The sequence below is a fragment of the Alosa pseudoharengus genome, unplaced genomic scaffold, assembly GCF_046254945.1.
Source record: "Alosa pseudoharengus isolate Yale_2024_CS ecotype anadromous, Long Island Sound unplaced genomic scaffold, YU_APseudo_1.1 YU_APseudo_1.1_scf_1, whole genome shotgun sequence".
NCBI classification, from domain to species: domain Eukaryota; kingdom Metazoa; phylum Chordata; class Actinopteri; order Clupeiformes; family Clupeidae; genus Alosa; species Alosa pseudoharengus.
The window spans coordinates 4,066,959-4,089,185 of record NW_027468564.1 but is presented as its reverse complement, the minus strand read 5'-3'; the positions used below and the strand labels follow the sequence as shown (position 1 = coordinate 4,089,185).

The following is a 22,227-nucleotide window of genomic DNA, read 5'->3' as shown; positions in this document are numbered from 1 at the left end:
TAGACTGGTGTTTGTGATTTTCACCATAATTAAGGAGCTTTATCCAGCATTGGCGTTTTGGAGCCAACTTTGGAAGCAGTATATTTTTTTCTGCAGGTTGGTTTACTGTACAAATCTATTAATTCTCTAATGGTAAAATGTTGTGTAAACTTAACTTAACTTTGACATATTACCTGTGTCACATTATGTTACATGCATTGTGAGGATTTGGGTGCAATTTCATCTACTTACATCAATTGTGAAGCCATTATCAGACGTGGATTTTGTAAGATATGGCATATATCAACCCCAAACCCCAATTGTCGTTTTTGTCCCCCCAATGTCTAGCTTGTTCCTATGCCAGCTCCAATATAGTTGGAACTCTTATAATTCCCATCCCATACGATAGACAATACCAAATGGCCCTACATTCTAGCAATGAGTGGACATGCTGTGCTGTTTTTTGGACAGAGGACTAATACAGAATGGGGAACTCTCAGGGGTCTTATATGTGAAACTAATCACAAGGAGAACTACACTGGACGTGCACATTTAAACACAAACAATGTACAAAGAAAGCGCTAATACAGTTTTTCTATGCGCAGGAAGCGAGCACTGTGCTTTGCCATATTGCGTGGAATTTACTAAGCTGTCACTTCATTACATAAACAGTGCTCATCACCACCTACCCCCGCCCCTACAACGCTAATTGCGTGCCCGCAACTGAACCACAAGCGACACTGAATAGAGTTAACCAATTGTGACATAAAAAAGAATCAAAGTTTAGCGATCATAGCTACATGATACTAAGATGTCAATGAGCAGTGACATACAGAGAAGGTATAGTAGTTCTACTAATCAACTTAAAAAATACTTGAACTATTTAGTGCACATAGACTAGGGCTATGACTTAATAGCCTACACTTCCCAATCTGCTAGACTTCGGGTATGTTGTGAAAGTGAAAATACAATATTAGAAAGGCAAACAAAAGTTAAAGTTTTTTCACATAGTACAATGAAGAAAACAGATGCTCTGGGGGGGCGCTTCCGGTCATGGAGCCGAGCAGACGTAGTTAAGTGAGCTCCTTGGAAATGTGATAGGAATTGTTATTTTCAAGACGAGTACCATCTCAAAGTTTAATATTTATACACTGGGTTGATCTAGTGTGCATTATTTCATTGGTCACCGGTTATTTAATCGGACTTTTGCGACGTTTCAAAGTTTTTCAGTCAGGTCAGCCACAATGCGTAGTGCTAAGCAGCGAGTTGCCAATGCTAAAGATGGTGAAAATTCTGCACGTGGTCAGGATGACCAGTCTAGTGCTCCTTTAAATGTGGCGACTTTCACTGACCAGTTAAACATATTGAAGACGGAACTTTTTGGGAAAATTGAGTCAGTGGTTGGAGTATTGAGAACTGAAATATCATCTGTGCGTGAAGAATTGACCTCCACTACCAGTGCTCTGCAAGTTACATTGGACTCTCATGCTAACCGGCTAGTCGAAGTTGAGAACAGTGCAGTTTTTTGTGGAGATTCTGTACGGGATTTGCACACTACCGTCACCACCCTGACCGGTGAGGTGTCGTCCTTGAAAGCTAAATGTGAGGAGCTAGAAAGTAGATCTAGACGGAATAACATCCGAGTGATTGGCTTGAAAGAGGGCGCAGAGGGTCCTCAAGCAGCTAGCTGGCTAGCTAAATGGCTGCATGATATTCTGGATCTTAGCTTTGAGCCAGCCATCGATCGTGCTCACAGAGCCTTACGTCCTAAACCGAAGAGTAACGAGGCACCACGGCCGGTGATTTTACGACTGCTGTATCAGAGGGACAGGGCCGTTCTACTTCGCAAAGCCAGGGAGATGGGCGACTCACTACAACATGATGGCAGAAGGGTGCATTTATTTCCCGACCTCACGGCTGCTCAATCTAAGAAACGCGAGGAATTTACTGATGTCAAACGCTTACTGCGTGGGAATTCTGCAGTCAAGGACTATGGATTTTTCTACCCGGGCCATCTGAGGATCACTCTACTCAACGGCGAGCAGCACAGATTCGAAAATCCAGCCGCAGCTGAATGCTTTATACGGCAGCATCCACTGATTCAAGAAAGCCCCGCCGAGGTGAATGACAACGTCGCTCCTAATGATCGTGCGGATGTGGACTAATGACCGCGCAGATGTGACATAACTTGGGAAGGTAGGCTAATGTGGGCCAAGTTTGACAGCAGAGTTAATTTAAATGGAAGTGGGGGAAATGTTGACTCTTTACCTCCTGTGTTCACCAACTGGCCTCCACTCTCTCCCACTCAGGCCGTTTAATGTTTTTGTTCTATTGGCCCGCTGCTTCAGGCTAGTGGATCTCTCAACCTTACAATAAGATTTATTTTAGTACTCCCTCATTGGTATGTGTGTTATTACCATCACATGTTCCTATTGAAGCGTATAGCTTCTTGAAGTTCTGGAAGATAACAAAATGTTCATAGCTGCAGCTTGTTTGGGAAGCTGTATCTGGCTTTCGTTTGTGCTTACATTTTCTAAATGCTCTCAGTTTTGTATTGTCATTGTGCATTTTTTGTGTCCTTCTTTTCTTTTGGTTTTGTTTTGTTTTGTTTTGTATGGTTGTTTTTGTCCCGCTCCCACTACATGGTCTTATATTATACCCCTGCCTATCTGTCCTCTTTTATTTATCTACTCTTTATTTTTTGCAACATTGACTGATATGGCGTCATATGACAGCAGCTAATGGTTCTTCAACACAGGGAGGTGACCTCTCTGTTGTGAGCTGGAATGTAAAGGGCTTGAATTCACCAGTCAAGTGCAACAAGGTCCTAAACCATTTACATAGCCTAAAGGCGATGGTGGCATTTTTACAAGAAACCCATTTGGGGGCTTTGGAGCACACAAAATTAAGGCGTAAATGGGTTGGGCAACTATATCATTCTAATTTTTCTAGCAGATCAAGGGGGGCAGCTATTATAATTCATAAAGCAGTCCCATTTAAAGCGCTACATACTGTTGCAGACCCTAACGGGCGCTTTGTTTTTGTTTCAGGCTCTTTATATAACATGCCAGTAGTTTTTGCCAGTGTATATGCACCCAATTGGGATAATGACGGATTTTTTCAGAAGCTTTTTTCAGCAATCCCCGACCTTCAATCCCATTATCTCATATTGGGTGGTGACTTTAATTGTTGTTTAAATACTTCTCTGGACCGGTCTTCCACTAGAGCCATTTGTGACTCAAAATCAGCTCATGTGATCAAATCTTTTATGGAGGAATATGGTGTTAGCGATCCTTGGCGGTTTCTGTATCCTCAAGCTAAAAAGTTTTCTTTTTTCTCTCCAGTACATCACTCCTTCTCTCGTATTGACTTTTTTCTTTTAGATAATAGGCTCCTTTCTCATACACGTACAGTGTCTTATAATCCAATTGTAATCTCTGACCATGCTCCAGTTTCTTTAGTGCTATCTTTTCCTGAGAAGCCCACCTCCCGCATCCCCTGGCGTTTTAACTCACTTTTGCTTTCAGATGAGGCATTTGTCCACTTTATATCAGTCCAGATAGATGTCTTTGTATCTACTAATGTTTCTCCAGGGGTTTCTGCCTCACTTATTTGGGAGACTTTCAAGGCGTTTATTAGGGGACAAATTATAGGCTTTTGTGGATTCCGGGGAAAACAGCGCAGAGAGCGTCAAGCTCAGCTTCTTACTGAAATAGCCCGGCTGGATGATGACTATGCTTCTAGCCCAACACCAGAGAGATTTAAAAGACTTATTGCCTTAAAATCTGAGTTTGATATTTTGGCTACTGAACAGGCAGAAGCTAAACTCTTAAAATTGAGACATTCTTTATATGAATGTGGGGATAGGCCATCCAGGTTACTGGCATACCAACTTAGACAGGCCTCCATCTCCAATCTAATTCCTAGAATAGCTACTCCATCAGGCATAGTGACTGATCCTTTAGAAATAAATAAAGCATTTAAAGGCTTTTACAGTGCCCTTTACACATCTGAACTTAACACTGATCCTCATGCATTGACATCCTTCTTTAATAAAATTAAACAAGAAATGCCTACCATTACTTCTAACCAGAGGGATACCCTTGATCAAACTCTCCATGGAGACGAAATTATTAAGGCAATCTGTTCTATGCAGTCTGGAAAGTCCCCTGGACCTGACGGACTGCCAATAGAATTTTATAAAAAGTTTTCCGTCCAAATTGTGCCTCTTTTGTTAAATATGTTCAGTGAATCCTTATCGTCTGGCACGCTGCCCCCCTCTCTCCGACAAGCCTCTATCTCCTTAATATTAAAGAAGAATAAAGATCCAGACTACTGCTCTTCATACCGCCCCATATCACTACTAAACGCAGATATTAAGATTCTTGCTAAAGCCCTATCTCTTAGATTGGAAGTTGCTCTTCCCTCCATTATACACCCAGACCAAACTGGATTTATCAAAAACAGACACTCTTTTTTCAATTTACGACGCCTCTTTAATATTATATATGATAACAACAACTCTCAAAGTTCTGAGGTAGTTGTCTCTATGGACGCCGAGAAAGCTTTCGACAGAGTGGAGTGGGGCTATCTTTTCACATGTCTTTCTAGATTTGGCTTTGGTGAGGGCTTTCTTGCGTGGGTGCGGCTGCTTTACTCCTCTCCTCTGGCCTCAGTCCGCACAAATAGTAATTTCTCTGAATGCTTTCCACTGTTTAGAGGTACTAGGCAGGGCTGTCCCCTTTCTCCCCTCCTTTTTGCAGTGGCAATTGAACCGCTGGCTATTGCACTCCGCAACCTAACGACTTTTAAGGGTATCGTCCGCTATGGCATACAACAAAAAGTTTCTTTATATGCGGATGACCTCCTTTTATATATTTCGCAGCCAATTGAGTCTATGCCACATATTCTTGAGACCTTAACACGCTTTGGAGCTATATCAGGATATAAACTCAATCTTGATAAAAGTGAAGTCTTTCCTGTTAACCAAACTACCCCCTTGAGTTCACTGTTACAACTTCCGTTTAAAGTGGCAAAAGATGGCTTTAAATACCTGGGCGTAGCAATTTCTCCTAAATTTAATAATCTCCTCAAGATAAACTTTGAAACTCTACTTTCACGTGTTAAGGATGACCTCAATCGCTGGTCATTACTGCCCTTATCGCTAGCTGGTAGAATAAACTCAGTAAAAATGAATATCCTCCCTAAATTTCTCTATTTCTTTCAGTGTATCCCAGTGTTTATCCCTAAATCTTTTTTTCACCGCTTGGATGTGGTAATATCACAATTCATTTGGAACAGGGGGGTCCCAAGGCTACGCAAGACAGTCCTACAAAAATCTAAAAATGATGGAGGGATGGCTTTACCCAATTTTTTATTTTATTACTGGGCAGCCAACATGCAAATAGTCATGTACTGGATGCGGGCAGATCAAGAGAAATCCCCGGCTTGGTGTCGGATGGAGGCCCTTTCAAGTGCACCTGACACTTTATATGCACTAGTCACCTGTTCACCTCTATTAAAAAACTCTAACAGTGGAAAGAACACACTTGTCACATCCACATTGCGTATTTGGAAACAGTTCTGTAAATATTTGGGAATCAAAACTCCATCTCTCCACATGCCGCTTAGCTACAACCCACTGTTCCCTCCTTCTATGGAGCATGGTGGTTTCAGGCTGTGGCACCAGAAGGGCCTAGTCACAATTAGGGACTTGTTTGTAGATTGTGTATTTGCCTCATTTGAACAGCTAGTTGAGAAATTTGAGCTTCCCCGTACTCATTTTTTTAAGTACTTACAAGTACGACACTTTTATAGAAAGATATACACAGATTTTCCTAATATGCCTGCAGATATTTCTATTGATAGGATTTTTAAGTTGCCCCTCTTAATCAAGGGGCTGGTATCCACACTGTATAGAGTTATATTATCTCTATGTTCTCCTCCTGACCAATCCCTTTTAACCCTCTGGTCCCAAGATTTGGGGATGGATTTGACACTGGCCTGGGGGTCTATTCTTGGCCGTGTCCACTCATCTTCAGTGTGTGCTAGGCATGGGGTGATTCAATGTAAGCTTTTACACCGTGTGTACTGGACCAAGGCCAGACTATCCCGTGTTTATCCCAACACTGATCCAATTTGTGATAAGTGCCGTCAGCACCGTGGCACTTTGGTGCATATGTTTTGGACATGTCCCTCTTTGTATACATACTGGTGTTCTGTATTTTCTTCTGTCTCAGACATGCTGCAGATACAATTAGAGCCATGCCCCGTCGCGGCCTTGTTTGGTGTCCTTCCTGACACTGTCAAATTATCTAGGTCTAAATCAGACTTTGTTGCATTTCTTTTACTCATAGCTAGGAGGTTAATTTTGATTCACTGGAAAGCTAAATATCCTCCCTCACACTCTTTATGGATAAGAGATGTGCTATTTTTTTCAAAGCTTGAAAAGATTAGACACTTGAAGAGAGGTGCTGTGTCGAAATTTGATAAAGTCTGGCAGCCTTTTCTTGCTTATGTTGACTCCTTGGACATACAGCTTCCAGAGGCTTTATAATTCAGTAATTGCCATAAAAATGCCTATAGCCTGGTGAAGTTGACCCTAGACTTCATCCCTCCCACATATATATATATATATATATATATTTTTTTTTTTTTTTTGACATAAGACCATAACCCCCCCCCCCCCCCCCCATGTTCTGTCTTTCGTTTTGTTTGGTTTGGTTTGGTGTTGTTTTACTGCATTGTTTGGATTTGCTTTGTTTGTGTATTTGTTTTTTGTTTGTCATATAATTTTGGTTTATCTTTCTTTATTGACTAGTGCAACCTAAGCTCAGGATGGGTGGGCGGGTGGGGAGGGTGTGGGTGTAGTTTATAATATTGTCTTGCTTTATTGATTTTGTTTTATTTCTTGTATTTGACTGTATTGTCAATCTAAATTGCATATGTATATCTTACATGCATACGTATATTTACTGATTCTATCTTTGCATGGATTTTGAACTGTAAAAAAAAAAAAAAATCAAAATAAACCATGGGGAAAAAAAAAAGAAAACAGATGCTCTGAATACTGATTCAGCTGTCTCTAAAAGTTTCTCTAATTGACGCATTTAACTGCGGGGTACCTGGTGGGGTATATGGATTACATTTGCTTTTAACAGGCGCAAGTTGTTCACCGCAAAACAGACGTGCGCTCTTTTCATACATATGGTGGAATACATAATCAGTCGCTATTAGCACTTCTCCCCTGAGTTTGTGTGATACTCCTTCTTTCCCCTGACCCTCATATGAATGCATATGCATGACACGGAAACGCGCAAACAGTCATTCTCAGCTTCTGTGACAGGCAGTCTCCGCTTTTCCCTCAGTACGGCCTGTTTGTACATACTGTACCTCGCCATGTTTTTATGTGACTTGCGAATCAAATACGCTTGAAATGGGTGCAAAAGCGTTACGTCTTACACATAACATCTGGCCCAGAGTATTATACCATTAACAGGAAATGGTAAGGGAGAACGTTCACATGACTAACCTCAGTGTTTCCAGTCTGATGCACTGTATTTCAGAAATACAGTATAAATACATCACTGGATGTGAGATATCATTATAATTCAGATGACAAAAATAAGTAATGAAACAATCACTTTCATAATCTGGATGATGTTTCTCATGTCTAAGTTGACCATACCACAGAATAACTGATTTCACATGACTAACCTCAGTGTGTTCAGTCTGCAGTTAGTGTGCTTTAGTCCAGCAGACAGCAGCTCCACTCCAGAATCTTCCAGGGGATTACGGCTCAGGTCCAACTCTCTCAGCAGTGAGTTTTCTGACTGGAAAACTGATGATATTTCCCTACAGGAATCTCCACTGAGACGACACTGTACCAGTCTACAATGGGAGGACAAATATATAGCCTTGTTATTCCAACTCCATGTTGATTTACTTTACATTTGATTTTATGGATGAAGTTGTAGTTTGCAGTGTATTATGGGAGTACATATACCAAAACAGTTTGGGTATAAGTCAAAGGTTTGGGCACACCTAGTCTTGTATGTTTTTTTTCTTCAAATGTTCATGTTGCAGGATTTGACCGAAGGTCAAAAGTATGAGCTAACACACATTCCAGGTGTCTAACTGAAGTTGGCCAAGAGAATGCCAAGAGTGTGAACAGCTGTTATCACAGCAAAAGGTGGCAGCTTTTAAAAACCTAACATATAAAACATTTTGCTTTCTATGCACTAGCATGCAAAAGGTTCGACACATCTACTCCATTGTGGGTTAGTTTTTATAGTTGATCAAAACTGAAGGGTCAAAACTATGAAATGTCACACATGGGATTATGCATTAAGCACAACAGCACACAAAACCAATGTGATTTCAGCTCAGTGTTACATGAGATGCAGATTGTTGTTTTGAACTACAGCTCTCATCTCCTTTTCTGTTGCTATGAAAGATAATACCTGCAGTACCACTAAGTGTCCACTGCTCCCCGAGCGCCGCTGTAGCAAGGCAGCTCACTGCTCTGGGTTAGTGTGTGTTCACTGTGTGCTCTGTGTGTTCACTAATTCACAGATAGGATAAATGCAGAGATCAAACTCCTTGTATACGCAAGTATACTTGGCCTAGAAATCGGATTTACATTTACATATCACCCCTCATATTGAAAGTCTATTGAACAACTCCAGGTTGTTCACAATTCAGCAGTCAAGCTTATGACTAATACGCAGAGGTGTGATCATGTCATTCAAGTTTTAGCCTCACTGCACTGGCTCCCAGTATGTTTAGACTTCAAGGTTCTTCTAAAGACTTATAAAGCACTAGGCCTACATGGTCTCTCTTAAAGAAAAATTGCTTTTATGATGTGCACAAGTGATGAGTTTGAACAAGCAGTTTTTAAGCTTTCAATTATAATCTGAGAAATGCACCGCAGTGGCTGTGGAAAACTGTAAAAGCACAGATTTGATGTTTTATGCAGGAACATTCTGTATAAAACGTATTTCAAAACGTGACACTTTCATGTAATCTAGATTGATTCATTACACATAAAGTGAATTGTTTCAAGATTTTTGATTTAATTTCGATTATTCTAATTTTGATTACAATTTACAGCTCATGGAAATAAAAATTCATGTACCTAACAATTAATAATACAGGCATGTCTACCTTAGAAGAGTTCTAATCAGCTTATTTGGTCAAAATACGGCAATGATCTCCTAAACATTTAATCTCCCAGTCTGGGAAGGCCAATGGACTTTTCCACTATATTCTTTTTGAGATGCACATCACTTCCAAAATCTATTTTAACTTATAAAGACACAGAGACCATTGTACATGCCTTTCTTCCTTCACACCTGGATTACTGCAATAGCCTCTTTACCTGTCTCAACCAAAGGCCTATTAAAACAACTGTGTGTGTGTGTGTGTGTGTGTGTGTGTGTACAGTAACATAGGCGCCGAGATGAAAATGGACAGATTGCTCAGCTCAGACACAATTTGTCTGAGGCTGTTAATTTGTTGGAAATTCTAATTCTGAGGTTTGCGTTTGCATTTTATTGCTTCCAACAGAATTCTTACCACTGCTCAGTGGTGTAGTCTAGTTAGCTGTAGTGGGCATACTATGATCAACCCCAAATGTTAATATGTATTCTTGCCTATTGTGGGTATACTGAGATGGTAGTATACTGAGATGGTGGTATACTGCGTAGTCCTGCGTATCACGTAGACCACACCACTGGCCCTGCTGTCATAGGTGAGGATACCACTGCTGAATGTGCAGAGGAACAGAAGCTGAAGAGGGGGTAAGGGCAGCCTCCACTGCCTACTTGGACTTCATTAATCACCCTCTCCTGAACAATATGCTGGCTTTTTGTCAGAGTTTAATACTGAATTTTAGTGTCTTTTTAAACTCTTTTTTTTAAACTCTGTCTTTTTTAATAGCATATCTTATTTCTTATTCCACTCAACTGTAAGGGTTAGGATATGTTTCTGATTTTTTAAATTATGGGACTGTATGTGTGTGTGTGTGTGTACGTTTGTGTGTGTGTGTGTGTGTGTGTACATTTGTGTGTTCGTTTTTGTGTGTGTGTGTGTACCTGTGTATGTGTGTGCGTTTTTGTGTGCGTGTACCTGTGTGTATGTGCCTGGAAGTGCAGTTACAATTCTGCTTGACCATAGTATTACCATGTAGTCCATCAACAGCAGTAAAAGCTAATGAAGTAATTCAATCTCACAACACTCTCTTTTATGCTTTGTAATGTTCTGTTCTCTTACAGAGGTTTTTACTCTTCCCTTTCCATTTTCCTGTTTTAATTCGCTCCTCCTCTCCTATATGCCTTTCAGGAGCAAAAGAAGTCTAGTAAGTGGGCACATTTTGTGAATGAAAACAACTGTATTGGCACCATGGGCGCATTTTGGTGGGGTCTTAAGGACACACCACACCAAATGACGACTGAAATGTCCCCACCAATATTCAGGTTGAAACGGGGAAAAAAGAGCCTCATGCGGTACACAAAGGGTTAAATAATTTCCCACTTCGGTACCGCCTCCGAAAATACGTCTTTGAGACAGGTCTGTTTTTTGATTGGCTTAGCTCCCTGTATGTTGATTTGAAGTTTCACTTGGCTGTCTCAAGCATAGATATTAGAAATTAGAGTTCTATTAGGTGGTATACGTAAACGCCATATTGCTGGGGGCAACACGTTTACTGTCTATGGGCAACACTTACCAGCAGTCAGAGACACCTGTCTGACTTTCAGTCAGTCACATGTTTCTCCATTGGCCTCCACCAAGATGAAGGCGCTATTTACGTGCGTTTTGGAGCCCAATGAGGTATCTAGCTTTCTAATATCTATGGTCTCAAGGATGTCGGGCAAGAAAAGAAAGGTCAAGGACATCAGAACCTACTTCAAGAGTGTAGTTCAAGGCATAGAAATGCCAGAAACTTTGTTTTTTGGGTACAAATTTAGTTGACAGTGCAACGTGTATATAGCGAATCTTTGGTGTGAATTGGGCTTTAAACAGACGTTCTGACAGGTTTTATAAGATTAAATACAACCCGGAACTAAAAAACAGACCAGGCCTCTATTGGAGACCGGCCTTTAACCCAAACCTGTAGCCACACCAGGCATTTAAAAGAGACAGGCGTCTATTTGGGACTCGGCTATTATTTGAAGTTTTATGGTATTTTTTACGGAATTATTCTGGTAACCACTGCTGCCCGTTTTCTTCTGTAAAAATGATGGCATGTGGCCCCAGCCGTGGCGACCCGAGTTCTATACTTCGATACTTTCTGGATCCCACCCCAACTGTCTCCCACTCGCTTCCTGTCATGCTCCACTGTCCTATCGAATTAAAGGCATAAAAAGCCCCAAAAAATATATACTTAAAAATGACGGAATGATTTTTTTACAGTGCTGTTTTTTGGACAGAGGACTAATACAGAATGGGGAACCCTCAGGGGTCTTATATGTGAAACTAATTTTTTTTCCTAAATAACTACCTGAATCGTGGCACCAAGGATGAAGACATTTTTATGGTATGTTGGTCTCAAGGGCCCACATCAACTTAGCCCATAATCACTCATTTGTGATTTGCACCCCCCCGGTAAAAAATGAAAATGCAACATCGTTCTGCTTTAATCGCCCCTCTCTTCAGTAAAGACGTTCAGAACTGCACCAAATTTTATGTGTATGATTAACCTGACATTCTCTGGGGGTATGCCAAGTTTTGTAGAATTTCATTCATGGGGGGTCAAAAAAAATTAAGTTATGTGTACATTTAGTGACTGTACACTCATTGGCCTGTAGATGGTGGTGCACACATATACACACGCACACACACACAGGCACGCACATACTATCGGTATCGGCAATTAGAACGGCCGATACATAATTACAAATTCAGTAGGATTAAAGGAAAACCAAATATTCATCATCATTTGGCAGCATTTCCAGTATTGGCGTTACGTAGTCGTTTGTCCACCAGATGGCGCATCGTTGCAGTGAGATGTAATTTCGTTGGAAGTTAATCTAAGTGGGTTGGAAAGACAAGGACAACACTGTAGGTTACCGCAGAGAACGTCTAATAAGGGTAGGATGATTTTCACATTAAATGTAATTCCCATTTCTTCTTGAAGCCGAAATAAATCTGAGAATGTTTATCGGACATGCTTGGTTTTTATTGCAGGTAGGCTACCTTAATCTTGTTATATAGCCTAGGAGGTAGGTAAAATAATGTTACCGTTAGCATTGGTTGAGTGATGGAGGCCAATTTGATTATGTATTTGTAGAAAACCATAAATGTGGTTATAGGCTACCAAGCAAATTGATAACAGCACTAATTCTATCTTTCGACTGTCATCCCATTCTCTTATGACCATAACCAAGGCTACTAGCAGGAGCTAAGTGAGTTAGCCACAACACGTTCGCTAACGTGATGGTTTTCTAATGGAAAATATATAGGCTACCTGAAAGATAACCTGACTATGATGCATCCTAAACACCGGGCTGGGACATTTCTGCTCAAAATCTCAAAAAGCATCTGAGTCAACGTTCATTCCCAAACACCCACTAGGCTACTTCAATCCTCGATTTACAAAGGTGATTCAAGTAAGGAAGAGCATGGCTCAAAGTGAAGTAACTAGGACTGAAACATAAATTCGTCAAAGTGAATAATTTGTGTCAACTCGCCGCAATGTAGATTTATTAACGCACCCGTGATGATCTACATCTCCATTTAAACCAAATGTTTTAGAGCGCACGTTGAGAGATGTATCCAGGGCAGGGCTGTACCTACACATATTTGTTGCACGTGCAACAAAAATCATTCTTTGCGATGGATGATTTAGTAGCCTACCAACGTTACACCTGTCCGATACAGTTTTGCCTATGGCTATAGCCTACCGTGAGACTGAGACGCTTTTTGTTTGTTCGAAGTGCGTGTTTAGGGTGTGAGAGGGGAGTCGATGTGCTTTGATTCCAGCCTGGTAGTTGTAGTCTATGCGATTAAAAAGCACGTGTGTGTGAAGTATCCAAACAATGATAACACTTTCTTCATTATGGCTGCTTTAGCCACAGACCTTCAGCTACTCTACAGTGGGTCCCATTTAGAAGTGTCCACTTCATTCGCGCTTTCCGTGATTCACGCAACTGCATGAAATGTATTACTACTGATATGCAAAACTATTAACTTTTCGCCAAGAGGTGGCAGCTTGATACTGTTGGTTCCCAAAGGAGATTTTATTTGGGTCGCCAGCATAGCCTAGTAACAATATATTGTAACGTTCAGCGCACACGACACCAACGTTGTTCAAAGGCAGCTTTATTGCTTCAGAACGAGGGCAGGGACACAGACACAGATTACACTACACACAGGGCAAGTCAAGGAATCACACACACTACACCAACAGGGGAGGTCCAGCCCCCCACGCGAAAAGGAACACACATGAGGGATAACTAAAAAGGGAAACAGGTTACGATAAAACACCAACTCTACACTTCTAACTTAGGAGAATAACGACATAAACCCCCCGAATGTTCACCCTCATGTCCCAGCATGCCTTTCACTGGAGAACGCTAACACAGTCTTTATGCGCCGACGCTACAATATGTTGTGTAATAGGCCTAGCATAGGGCCTACCTTATATAGCTTATAGTTTAACAGTCACGGTTTTGTCATAACTCCCTCTATGCATTTTTGCATTTAGAATAGCTCTGAAACCGGGGGGCGAACGTCGCAGAGGGGGCGCCAGTGCATGGATATCTCAATCGCAAAATTAAACAATATTTCTATCGGGCGCCTACCAGAGGCGATTGCTCTAAGACTACAGGGGAAGCTCAGCCTCCTCTAAAATATCACGGAAAATCGCATCAAATAACACTATTACATTAGCTTCTAGCCTACTATTCCAACTAGAACATGCTGAAAACATGTTAATCTTCATGGCTAGTTTGTTCAGCAATAAGGTTTTGCCGGTCATTTATCGTGATTTTGCACCCGTAATACATTGCTGTGACGACGCGATCCATAAAAAAAACCATGCAAAAACCCATAGACGCTCGGCTTCACTGGACTTTCAATGGCACTACAGAGTGGGCTGATCTCAGTGCAGAAAAGCTACATGTTTATTGGACAAACGCCACAAAATCGTCATTTCCAGGGAAGCCCGGCGTCTCTGGGAGTGAATGGGACAGTGGGATGGCCCGGACGCCGAGCTTCTGTATGATGATTGGAGGAACCGTCATAGAGGCTGGACTCTTTTTGATTGACAGCATATGTCGCGATCTGACAGGAAGTGGTTCAAGTTCAAGGCAGGGATGCGTTAACGTTAGTGTTAGCAGGTGAAGTGGAGAGATAAGGCAAGTTGCAGCTCAAATTATCATACTTTGGGAGCAATACAGTCGGTTTCAATTTGTCTTTGTAAATAGCATACTGTAAATAAAACCGTAATGTGGAGTTACAGAGTTTGTGACTTGCTTTTGTTCCAGTTGTGTATTTAGGCTAAATTAGGTAGCGCGCTATACACCAATCCGCCGCGAACTTTATGGGCGCTGCCATCTTCCCTGCCGCCATTACTGCGTGCCTGCGGAGTGTGACGGTGTGACACTTGCTAATGGCTTTTCAATGAAAGCATCCTGTCAGAGAATATCAAATAGGAGACTGCTCATGAAAAAATGTCAGGTGAAAGGGAACATTGGGTAGATGATGTCAGGCAGTGGCCAAAACTTACCGATTAAGGTAATTTATTGACAACATAATGTATTAAGACGTGTATTAATTAATGACAACAATAAACCGAATGCTATCATTAGTAGCTGTGTTGCTAATATGTTCACAAGCTTCAGAAGTTGCAAATAACTATTAGCCACGACCACTTGTAGCAGTAAAATACATGTTCTTACAGGTATTCAGGATTATTTTATTAATCGTATGTATTTCATCCACTTTTAACGCACATCTTGGTCCTCCACTTGACAAGGAACTCTGTGTAATCCGTAAGCCTGTAAACATGGGCACTCAATGTGCAACAAAGGTTTGTGAATTTCACAAACGGTTTAATTCTAGGTCTGTAAATTCCTACTGTTGTTAAAACAGCCGACCACACAACACGCTTTTCCCGGCATCACTGAACAGCATACGTACTAAATAAAAATTAAGAAAAAGAAGAAGATTTCGCATCTACAGCTAACGTCTGCTACAGCCGCCTACGGGACCAACACATTATTTTGCTACTTCCTTAGCAGCAAGGCAACGCAGTAATGGCGGCGCTGCTTTACTTCCGTGTTTCGCCGGATTTGTGTATATAACGGTGTAGGCTACATTATGCCATGTCTGCCATGCCAACTCTATAGCCTACTGTTTGGGATACTTTTTGCCCTCAAAAACAATATAGCACCTTAATAATATTAATTTAATAATTTACCATTTGTATCAGAGCTTCCCCTGTTCCAAAGAGCAGCAATCGCCACTGGCGCCTACCATGGACTAAGCTGGGTGAACCTAGCCTGATCTGCCGGCGATTTCTTTTTCGATTTCTTAAAAGATTGAGCTTGGTCTGGCGAAAGCCAGACTAACCATGGACCTCACAGTTGCAAAATGCAAGGGAACATGAATCAGCCTATATTTGCACAAACAATAACGGACAGCAGCTCTTCAACTTGGCCCGTTAAAATGTGCACCACTGGGTAAAACTGCATTTTGTTTTAGACTACTGGTATTTAATTTGTGCATTGACAATTAAGTTGAATATCATATGAACTAGATGACTAAACTCTTGCATATGTAGAAGAAGAAACATTCACAAAAATCCATGACATGACCTCTCTTCGCTGTTGAAAAATGCATGGATCTGACAGGGATTGTTTTGTTTAATAATAATAAATAAATTAATAAATAAATAAATACATTATGCTGCTACCTTCTGCTTTTCCCAAATGCAATGTGGCCTACAGGTGTACCTTTCATCAGTCCAGTTGCAATGGATAGACTGTGATGAACTGCCCTACTTGTGATTGTTTAGAGATTTTAAAGGTTTTAGAACAATGCTACAAATTTTTTGGCAAGTGCTACAAATCTATTCACCTATGCAGCGCCAGTAAGCTACTTTCTGTGCGGCCCGCAAACACACATGCCAAACAAGCATACATAAAAGTTTCAAGAGTGGGGGATGGAGTAGAAGATGGAGACAAATTGATTAAGTTAATGTGATATATTTTCGCGGAATGGATGTACAGGACTGAGCGGCGGTCATATTTTGTACCGCTATGCGGTACATCTAGTTATAATTCAGATGACAAAAATAAGTAATGAAACAATCACTTTCACAATCTGGATGATGTTTCTCATGTCTTAGTTGACCATACCGAATAACATTTCACATGACTAACCTCAGTGTGTCCAGTCTGCAGTTAGTGTGCTTCAGTCCAGCAGACAGCAGCTCCACTCCAGAATCTTCCAGGGGATTATAGCTCAGGTCCAACTCTGTCAGCAGTGAGTTTTCTAACTGGAGAACTGAAGATATTTCCTTACAGGAATCTCCACTGAGATCACAGCTGGCCAGTCTACAATGGGAGGACAAATATATAGCCTTGTTATTTCAACTCCATATTACATTGGTTTACTTTATGGATGAAGTTGCAGTTTACAGTGTACTATGGGAGTACATACCCAAACAGTCAAAGGTTTGGGCACACCTAGTCTTATGTATGTTTTTTTTCTTACAATGTTCATGTTGCAGCATAAAACTGTCACAACTATGGGCTAAAACACATTCCAGGTGTCTAACTGAAATTGGCCAAGAGAATGTAAAGAGTGTGAAGCTGTTATCACAGAAAAAGGTGGGAGCTTTGAAAAACCTAACAAAACATTTTGCTTTGTATACACTAGCATGCAGAAGGTTGGACATGTGTACTCAATTGTGGGTTAGTGTTTATAGTTGAAGAAAACTGGAGGGTCAAAACTATGAAATGTCACACATGGGATTATGTGTTAAGCACAAAAAGCACATAAAATCGATGTGACTTCAGATCAGTGTTACATGAGATAACTTTCAGTTTAAAGATGCAGTTTTTTGTTTTGAGCTACAGCTCTCATGGCATGATCTCCTTCTCTGTTGCTATGAAACATCATGAATGTTTAAAAGATTGAGCTTGGTCTGGTGAATGCCAGAGTACCATGAGGGCGCAGCAAATGATCTTCAGAAAAAATCTTTAAACTCACAGATTACAGTATACAGCTCATGGAAATCAAAAATCCTGTACCTCAAAATATTAGAATAAATAATTTATAATACAGACATGTCGACCTTAGAAGAGCTCTAATCAGCTTATTTGGTCAAAATACCGGCAATGATCTCCTCTAGTCTGGGAAGGGCAATGGACTTTTCCACTATATTCCATTTTTTGAGATGTGCATATAGTACCGGTGTACCACCTCCAAAATCTATTTTAATTTATAAAGACACAGAGACATTGTACATGCCTTTTCTCCCTTCATGCCTGGATTACTGCTATAGCCTCTTTACCTGTCTCAACCAAAGGTCTATTAAAACAACTGTGTGTGTATATGTGTGTGTGTGCGTGTGTACAGTATGTGTGTATTACAACATACATAAGAAATACATGAATACATACATGAAATACATGTGTGTGTGAATGTATGTGTGTGTGTGTGTGTGTGTGGGTGTGTGTGCAGTATGTCTGTATTACAACATACATAGAAATACATCAAATGGGCAAATATCCTCACTTACTGAGCCTTTCTGAAGACCCTCAGTACAATGAGCAATCTTCTCCGACCATCCTGGGACGTGTCGTATGTCCTCAGATTAAACTCATCCAGTACGTCCTCTGACATCAGAAGCATGTACGCCTGTAATGAACACTGGGCAGGTGTGAGGTATTGTTTAGATTTCATCAGTCCTTTGACTTCCTCATGAAGTGAGCTGTCCTTCATTTCAAGTAAACAGAGTAGCAGATTCTGGCATCTCTCAACTGCATTGCTGCCCTCACTTAGCATCTTCTTGATGTATTCAGAGGTTGTTTTGACACTTTTTGATGTGTCCTCAACATGAGGAAGAAGGCCATGGAGGAGTTCCTGATTAGACTCAAGTGATATTCCAAAAAGGAAGCGCAGGAAAAGATCTAGGTGCCCATTATTGCTCTGTAAGGACTTATCCACGGCTCCATTTAACAAAACATGCAGTGATATCTTCTTCTCCAGGGGACTCTCTCTTTTTTGGTCGGTATCGTCTTTGTGAGGGGCTGAAGGCTCATTCTCTTGAAGGAAAATTCTCTTGAAGAATGTTTTTATTTTGCTGGGATTCTTCTTCTTCTCCTCTAGCTGAGGATTGGATGCTTCAGCTCCATCAGAAACAGGTGCACACATCTGCCCTGTAAAGGGCTTCAGCGCCTCATAGTTCCCACTCACAAAACTATAGAACACATGGAGAGCTGCCAGAAACTCCTGAACACTCAGATGAACAAAGCAGTAGAATGGTCTTTTGAAGAAAATACGGTCTTTCTTAAAGATTTTTGTGCACATCTCAGAGAATTCTGTAATATCATTGTCCTTAATGTCACTTTCTGTCAGATCTGTTTCGCTAAACAATAGGTTTCCCTTTTCCAGTTGTTTAAATGCCAGTTCAGACAATTTCAATATGTGCTCTTTGTGTCTCTTCAGTAGCTCAGTTCTTTTTTTTTCACTTTCACCGGAACACCTCTGGTTCTTCCTGTTTGTCTGCATGATAAGGAAGTGGATGAAGAGTTCAGTCATGGTTGTTGGTATTTCCATATTAGAGTTGGGAGTCAGCATGTCTTGAAGCACACAGACAAGGATCCAACAAAAAACCGGTATGTGGCACATGATGTAGAGGCTCCTTCTTGTCTTGATTTGCGAAATGATCTTGTCAGTATGGTCATTTTCCATTCTCTTGCTGAAGTATTTATTCATTCTATTGCTAAAGTATGCATCCTTTTGGGTGTCATTAAATCCACGTATTTCTGTCCACTTATCCATGCAACTAGAAGGGATCTGATTGGCTGCTGCAGGCCGTGATGTGATCCAGATGAGAGACGACTGGAGCAGATGCCCTTGAATGAGGTTTGTTAGCAGCATACCCACCGATGATGTCTGTTTCAGATCACGCAGTCTTTGAGTACAATTGAAATTGAGCACTAATTTGCTTTCATCCAGACCATCGAAAACAAACAGAATCTTTGAGTTGCCATATATCTTCACATCATTCAACTCAGTCAGCTCAGGATAGAAAGACAGCAAAAGTGAGTGAAGACTGTACTGCTCTGAGTTAACTAAGTTCAGTTCTCGGAATGGAAGCACAAAGATGAAGTCTATGTCCTGATTGGTCCTTCCTTCTGCCCAGTCTAGACAGAACTTCTGCACAGACACAGATTTCCCAATTCCAGCAATGCCAATGGTCATCACGGTTCTGACTTTTTCACCAGATGAAGAGTTCATAATGTCATTGCACTTGATGATAATGTCTTTTCCTGAATGACATTTGGTCTGCATCTGCTGACATTTGGCCTGAATCTGCTGAACTTCATGTTGAGTATTCACCTCTTCACTCACTCCCTCTGTAACATGGAGCTCTGTGTAGACCTCATCCAGCTGGACTTTAGTCTCCTCAGGGCCTTCAAGGAGGCTAGCATATTTCTTCTTCAGGTCATTCTTCAGATGTTGACTCACTTGCTTTTGAATTGCATCATCTGTTGGACAAATAAAAGCTTTTATTGAGAAGGGAATGATATAGCTGCTGCCAAAACTGGCTAAATTTCCTACATATTTGAACATCACTGCCACACACATTTCACACCTAACTGCATGTTGCAGCCTCAACTTCAAATAAAGACATATTCATTCTCCAAAGATGCTGCTTCAAAACCGGACACAGCTCCGGTGATTTATTGAATATAGCATACACATGGGAGAAGTTTACCACTTGCAACCTCACCCCACAACACCCTTCACAAACTCTCTCGCTCTCTCACACACATGCACACAGGCAACACAAATGGCTCCATCTTGGCGATCTAAAATGCATGGTCAGTGGTGAAAAGCTTTAATACATTTAAAGGTGTGTCCAGTCCACATTTGGGGTGGTTTTGTTGTCAAACATTGGGCGCTTGGCACAAAAAGGTTGTTCTTATCTTTCTTAATCAGTCATGGATGTGTTTTGGGTGTAACAACCTTTAAACTAATGAGAATGACATTGGTCATTCCCTTTAACAGCAAGCAGCGCAACTTCTAACAGTGCATTTTGATAGTCAGCGGCACATTTGCACGCAAGATGTATGGAACAGGTATTCCACTAAACCATGCTTTTCTAAAACCTAGCAGAGTATAGCCTACACACATCTGCACTCGTCTATTATTTGAACTCATTGCCAAAGTGAAACCAACTTCACAGTGGTCTCATAGTCAACGACAAAACAGTTCTACACAGTTAAAGTGTAACTCTGGCAAAAATTGACCCCAGGGTTTTTTTCTGCATTAAAACATCAAATAATCTGTGGGGACTGTACAGTATTTTCCAGACTATAAGTTGCACTTTTTTCATAGTTTGGCTGTCCGATTTATAATATGGTGCGACTTATACATCATAAAACTAATGCAGTCTATACACTGAATTGGCATAGACTAATTAAGCTAGTTTCACATAACTTTATTTTTATTTATTTTACCTTTATTTAACCAGGCAGATCATTAAAAACAGTTCTTACAGTGATGGCCTGGCAAGAAGCACAATAACGGTAAATTATTCTAGCCATACAATTTCAAAAAATTGATGAATAACACTAGCTATGCTAAGCTTATTAACTTCATGCAACATAGTGACCTACAGTAACTGCTGTGCCTGCAGGGGTCCCACTGCCATTTGTTAGGGGCGCCTAGTGAAAACTACATGAAATGAGAAACATTAGGCCGACAACATAATTATTTTTCACACTAGACTGCCATCGTCAAAGGTGTATTTCACTTTGCTCACATATTTTACCACTGCCTGGATCCAATATACAACATCACTCACACCAGCTTTGCCGTTTTACCTGGTTCTCATGATATTGTGACTTACACCACACAGATCTTTCTTATAGATTACTTTGTAGTGTTGTGACAGTCTCTGCAGTCTTTCAAGGTTGGCTGAATGTAATGGCTCACCGTTTAATGTCCAATGTTTAATTCACTGGCCCACAAAACTGGAAGTACAGAACAATCTGCCAGCCATGTTCAAATGCCATCCATTCAATTCTGTGAGGTGCATCATAGACTGCAGTGAAGTGTTTGTTGACCGGCCTACAACACTTGATGCAAGATACTCTACTTTAACCTACTCTACTGCGTTAGCAAATTACATCAGTGAGGTACCATTTGTATGTTAGATTATTGTAGTAGCCTTCTAAATATAATATATTATTTGTATTATAAATTATTAGTATTACACTTCATAATAAGACTACATTTTCCTGAGATTTCTAATTTAATAAAATCAGCATTCATTGAGAATTTGGGATCCCTTTGTGCATTCTGGGCACACACACTGGTTGTGTGGATGCCTTTTCAGGCCTAAACACTGCAGGTGGAATGAGTTTGACAGACTGTACAAATCTGAGTGCACATTTCTCTCAGTATGTAAAACAGGTCAAGAGTAGGTTTGATTTGAGCCCAGAGTTCTTCTGGAAAGGGTACATGGCTCTCTTTTGTAGTCCAGACTAGATAAACATTTCTGACAGTGGTTTTGGATAAATCTATATGGGACAGCATCGACACAGGTTGATTGATCTAAGCCTACTGAAATTTAAAGAAACCTCAGATCAATAGATTTACTCATTACTGGACACAACCATACACACTGTTCAGAAGTCACAGACGGAGCATTAAACATTGTGATAGTAGGCTAGCCTATTGCTCCTCAGCCACTAGCTGCGACATGACTACACTCCTCATAATCTAAAACATATCGTTATAGTTTTACAATTGCGTTAAGAACCAACCTAATGTCATAAAATATTTAATAATAACTTAATGTTCTCTACAAAGCCTGCAAGTTCGCCCAGCTATAGCGTTACATGTAGCCTACAATGTCCACTGATCTCGCCATCCTTCTTCGCAAACAAACAAGGCACAGCAAGTTTTGAAAAGTGTCTGGCCAGCTCCAACTTCACCGTAAACGATACTATATTCATTTAAACTGTATGAGCATAGTTTTCAGACTTTACTGCTTAAAAAGTA

General features: G+C 40.7%; 1 protein-coding gene across 1 annotated transcript in view; it reads right to left on the bottom strand.

Moving 5' to 3' along the window:
- The window catches only part of LOC143135283 (NACHT, LRR and PYD domains-containing protein 12-like), a 45,827-nt gene extending 27,298 nt beyond the window's left edge, over positions 1 to 18,529 (bottom strand). Inside the window, exons 1-3 of the mRNA XM_076295993.1 lie at positions 17,729 to 18,529; positions 16,365 to 16,538; positions 7,696 to 7,869 (exon numbers count right to left, since the gene is read on the bottom strand). Coding sequence (XP_076152108.1) covers positions 7,696 to 7,869; positions 16,365 to 16,538; positions 17,729 to 18,519 — 1,139 coding nt within the window. The 5' untranslated portion in view covers positions 18,520 to 18,529. The remainder of the gene's footprint in view (positions 1 to 7,695; positions 7,870 to 16,364; positions 16,539 to 17,728) is intronic.
- Positions 18,530 to 22,227: the final 3,698 nt, after the last annotated feature.